The sequence below is a fragment of the Apis dorsata genome, unplaced genomic scaffold (genome assembly GCF_000469605.1).
Source record: "Apis dorsata unplaced genomic scaffold, Apis dorsata 1.3 scaffold_73, whole genome shotgun sequence".
Lineage (NCBI taxonomy): Eukaryota > Metazoa > Arthropoda > Insecta > Hymenoptera > Apidae > Apis > Apis dorsata.
The window spans coordinates 1,318,909-1,323,245 of record NW_006263371.1 but is presented as its reverse complement, the minus strand read 5'-3'; the positions used below and the strand labels follow the sequence as shown (position 1 = coordinate 1,323,245).

At 33.0% G+C, this 4,337-nt stretch overlaps 1 protein-coding gene across 21 annotated transcripts in view; it reads right to left on the bottom strand.

Annotated features, from left to right (window-relative positions):
• Positions 1-4,337, bottom strand: part of LOC102680558 (polypyrimidine tract-binding protein 2) — a 503,794-nt gene that overhangs the window by 8,316 nt on the left and 491,141 nt on the right. For 19 of the 21 annotated variants that reach the window (XM_006610297.2, XM_006610300.2, XM_006610301.2 and 16 more), the window contains 2 exons: positions 3,202-3,430; positions 962-1,179 (listed from right to left, as the gene is read on the bottom strand). In XM_006610297.2, coding sequence (XP_006610360.1) covers positions 962-1,179; positions 3,202-3,430 — 447 coding nt within the window. The remainder of the gene's footprint in view (positions 1-961; positions 1,180-3,201; positions 3,431-4,337) is intronic. The other 2 variants (XM_006610291.2, XM_006610292.2) reach the window with 2 other exon arrangements.

The window sequence follows — 4,337 nt, the reverse complement described above, 5'->3', positions numbered from 1 at the left end:
AAAAAAGGGGAAAAAAAAAAAAAAAAAAAAAAAAGGAATGAAAAAAAAAAGATAAGAAAATTAATCGATAAGTATTTTCATTGTATTTGGAGATAGATTGAGAAAAACGTTCGACAAGGAAAATTCGGATCGAGGGATGGAGAAACTGCTAGGGTTGCCTACGTAGCACTACATTATAATATCATATCGTTGTATTTAGATGAATTTTTAGTGGATACGTACGTACCTAAGCCAGTTTCGTGTACATAGGTAGACGTTGAGAGAAATAAAAATTATAACGAGAATATACAGTTCGATGTAATATTTAAAAAATTGTTTCTTCTGATTTGGTGAAAGTGAAAAAATATATATATATATAATATCGCTTCATGCTTTATTCAGAATATTAAAAATAATTGTAAGATAAAAAAAATATTTTTAATAATGTTAAAATCTTTACAGCTTTATTTCTCTCAGCGTTAATTTAAAATTATCCTAATCGAAAGCGTACAGCACGTTGATCATAATTTGCATATCTCATTAATGCTGATTTTTACTTAAAACGTTACGCTTGGTAACGTTCTGTACACTTTAGCGGTTTATTTCTTTGGCAAGGCACGAAGAAAAATTTGATATGATAATTTTATTTCCGGATAAAATAAATAAAGAGATACGTAAAACATTTCTTTTTAAGTTACGTAATAACATCACTGATAATTTTTCTTTACATTATATAAAAATTGAAAAAGAACATACACGATTTTATTTAAAACAATTTAAATCAATTTTTTTATTATTATTATTCCCTTTTAATTCGAGTGATAACAAATAAACAAATAATTCAGAATAACAGCGATCACAAAAGAAAAAAAAAAGGAAAAAATCGAGATTTAAAATTTTTCTTTGTGCCTCCATTTTGGATCTCCATGTCCTCGACCACATCGCATAACAATTTCATTAAACGCCATTCAAAATCACTCACCTCTTCGTTGAGATTACTGACGAGCAGGACAGCGGAGGTTTGCGCATTAGTGGGGACGCGCACCCCAAGGCCAGCTGCACCCAAAGGGAACCCACCGAGGCCAGCCAATCCGCCGGCAGGTGGAACCCCGTTGTACGGGCCTGCTAAGGGCGAGGGTAGACCGTGCATGGCCGCAAAGGGCGTGGGCAGCACACCCGGTGCCCCTGCAATGGACTCTACTTCAGAAAATTTACAAGCTATAGTTAGCATTGTTTCTCTAATTAGACTTGGGTGATGGGGGAATTATGGAGGTTGAGGGAGAGGGGAGAACTCTAGGATTTGAATAGTGGAAGTATTCCAGGGATCTCGAGCGAGGCAGAATCGAATGCGGCATTATTAATCGCAAGGAAAGTTGAAGAGAAGTAAATTTTAATAAAATTTTGGGGGATTTCTGGGGGATTTTGGATAATGCGGGGAACTCTAGGATTTCGATAGTGGGGAATGGTGAGAGAACAATTGCGGAGAATTGGAACTGTAGTTAGCAGAAAAAAATTGAAAAAAAGAAAGCAAAATCTGTTAAAAGATTTTGATAGTGGAGGAAATAAAACTTGCGTAATGAGGGAATTCTAGGGATCTCTATACACGGAATTAGGTGAATTATAATCGCAAGAAGTTGGAAAGAGATGAATAAGATAATTGATTTTTGAATAATCGCGAAAAATGTTTTTAAAAAAAGCATAATGCTAGAATTCTATTTTTTCTTTAAATGGAAATGGGAAAATTCTAAGATTATGGGGAATTAAAGGGACTATATATCAAAAAGTTAAAAAGAAATAAACTTTGTAAGATTTTTTGTTTTTTTTTTTTTTCTTTTTCTTTTAAGGATGTAGACATTGATATCTTAAGATTTTTGTAATTTCTATTAACAAAATGCTATATGAAATTTATTTTCTAAATCAATTCTTTTCTTAATTCTGATATATTTTGTTATATCTTTAGTTAAGATTCGGTATAAAAAATTCTTCGATTAAAATAATTTTACTCTATTCCATAAAAAATCAAAGGATATCATGATACACTATATAATATATAATTAAGAATAACTCAAGACTATTAGTTCACAAATTTTTAAAAAAATTTTTAAAATTCCATGAAATTATTAATAAAAAAGCGAGGAAGAAAAGGATACATAAAATATAGAAACGAAAAGCGGAGATCGAAGATGGATAAAATCGAAACGTCGGCCTGGATCGATCGCCTCTGGCGTTGAAACGTAATTAATTAATTTGCCAGGGAAAATATATAGTCTAACCGCGTGCAATTCGATATCGCGCGAAAATGAAGCTGAAAACGAGGGGTAAATTGGAAACGAATCCGATACAGCAACTGACTCACGATACGACAATTTATCATAAACCTATCAGCCTATCGAGTGACAGGGAGACCGTCTATTCTATTAATATAATTAATTCTAATGGACTGAACTGTTCTAGTAACACGGGACTAATTGATCGATCTGATTTTTATAGGTTCATCATTGACAATCAATGTCGCGACAATAATTTTACGAAAAATTGAAAATGGAAACATATTCTTAGATTGCAAAGTGTGAAACAATTAACGAAACGAATTTATTCTTATTATTTCGCAGAAACAGAAGCAACAAAATGTAGAATAAAATTTTTATATTTGAAATTTATTATTTATTTGTGTTAATTATATTCAACTATCTTATAATTTCTTTTTTTAATTATAATAATAAATAGAGATTTTTAAAATAAATAAATAACATTATTCAATTATATTTTCATACTCTTGAATTTGAGAGTAAAACTGTATTGAATTTTTGATATTCTCATCTCTTTAGATTTTTTATTATTCAAAATACATAAAATTCATTAAGAATTTAGAATAGTTTCCAACATCCTGTTTCAAGAGATGAAATAATTATTATAGTTGCAAATTGTAAACTATTTTATTAATAATTCATATAACTACTAGTTTTACCTCTTGAATAAATAAACTATAAATATAATTTAAATTCAGAAAGACAATTCCATATTCACGAAAATTACAAAAACGTTATAAAATTTAAGAATCGAAATTACACTGTTCAAAATAATAACAATAACGTTCAACAATTTAATTTCGAATAATTTAATTTCAAATAATTTCAAAATTCCGTTTCTTTTTTTTCNATTAATTTCTTTTTCAATCGTATTAATAAAAAAAAAAAAATCGTGGAAATCCACGGTTCTCACCGGGTATTCTTGCGCGAGGCTGCGATCCAGCGCCCATCAACAACTGTGGAAGAAGTTCGCCGCCCAAGGCAAGAGATGCCGCGTCCAAATTCGCGTCTCCAGTTGGCAAAGACGGGTTGGTATAGTCCCTCGACTTGTCGTTGTTGTACTTCACGTTCAAGTTCTGCATCTTGCTGTAGTCGATGCGCAACGTGCAACAGGAATTATATATGTTTTGACCTTCCAGCGACTGAAACAAAGCAAATGAAACAAACATGAGGATCGGAATATTACACACGATCGACAAACTAACTTTACCAAACTTGATGATTACTCATTTTTAATGATAATTATAATCTTACATTCGAATAAAATTAATGGCTTGATAAATTTTCAAGGGCACATTTATCAGCATAATCGCTGCCCATACCACGTGTAATTGTATAACTAACTCCCTGTATCGCTGGTCTCCACCAGTATCCACCAATTACACTAATTAGATCCCTCCATCCCTATTCGAATTACCACAAAACACAAAATCCAGCCAGCCCACCCCCCAAATAGAAACCGATCTCCCACCAAAATGATTCGACCGAAACCACATCGCCCCCTTCGCGTTTATCCTTCACTTTCCACCGCAAACGAATCGCCAAACCGAATAGTACCACTTCTACGGGGGAAGCAGTATACCTCCACGTCCAAATCTGGTCACCCCTACATCAAAATCCAGTATTAAGTAGCTACGCTACTTAATACCAACCATCGATGATTTTACTACTTACTACTTTGGACGATTAAATTTATAAAAAATTTATATTAATATTATATTCCCAAATGTATTTCCAAGCTAATAACTTTCCATATTCTGGACCAAGAAAATTAATCAAAATCATGAGTCCACGATTATTCGAATATCGAGAAGGAGTGAAAGAGAAAGAGAGAGAGAGAGAGAAAGAGGAGGTGGCAGAGGATAACAATAACGATTTGAAAGCTGGCCATTTCGACGCGTTTCAACCCTATTAATAACAACTGTAGCACTCGACTAATGCAGACGCAGTAGCGGAAAGATGCAGCCTAATTATGTATGCACGTTCGACTCTACCTGGCATAGGCGTAGCCAGAGAGTAAACCCGTCGGCCGGGGCCACGATGTTTGAC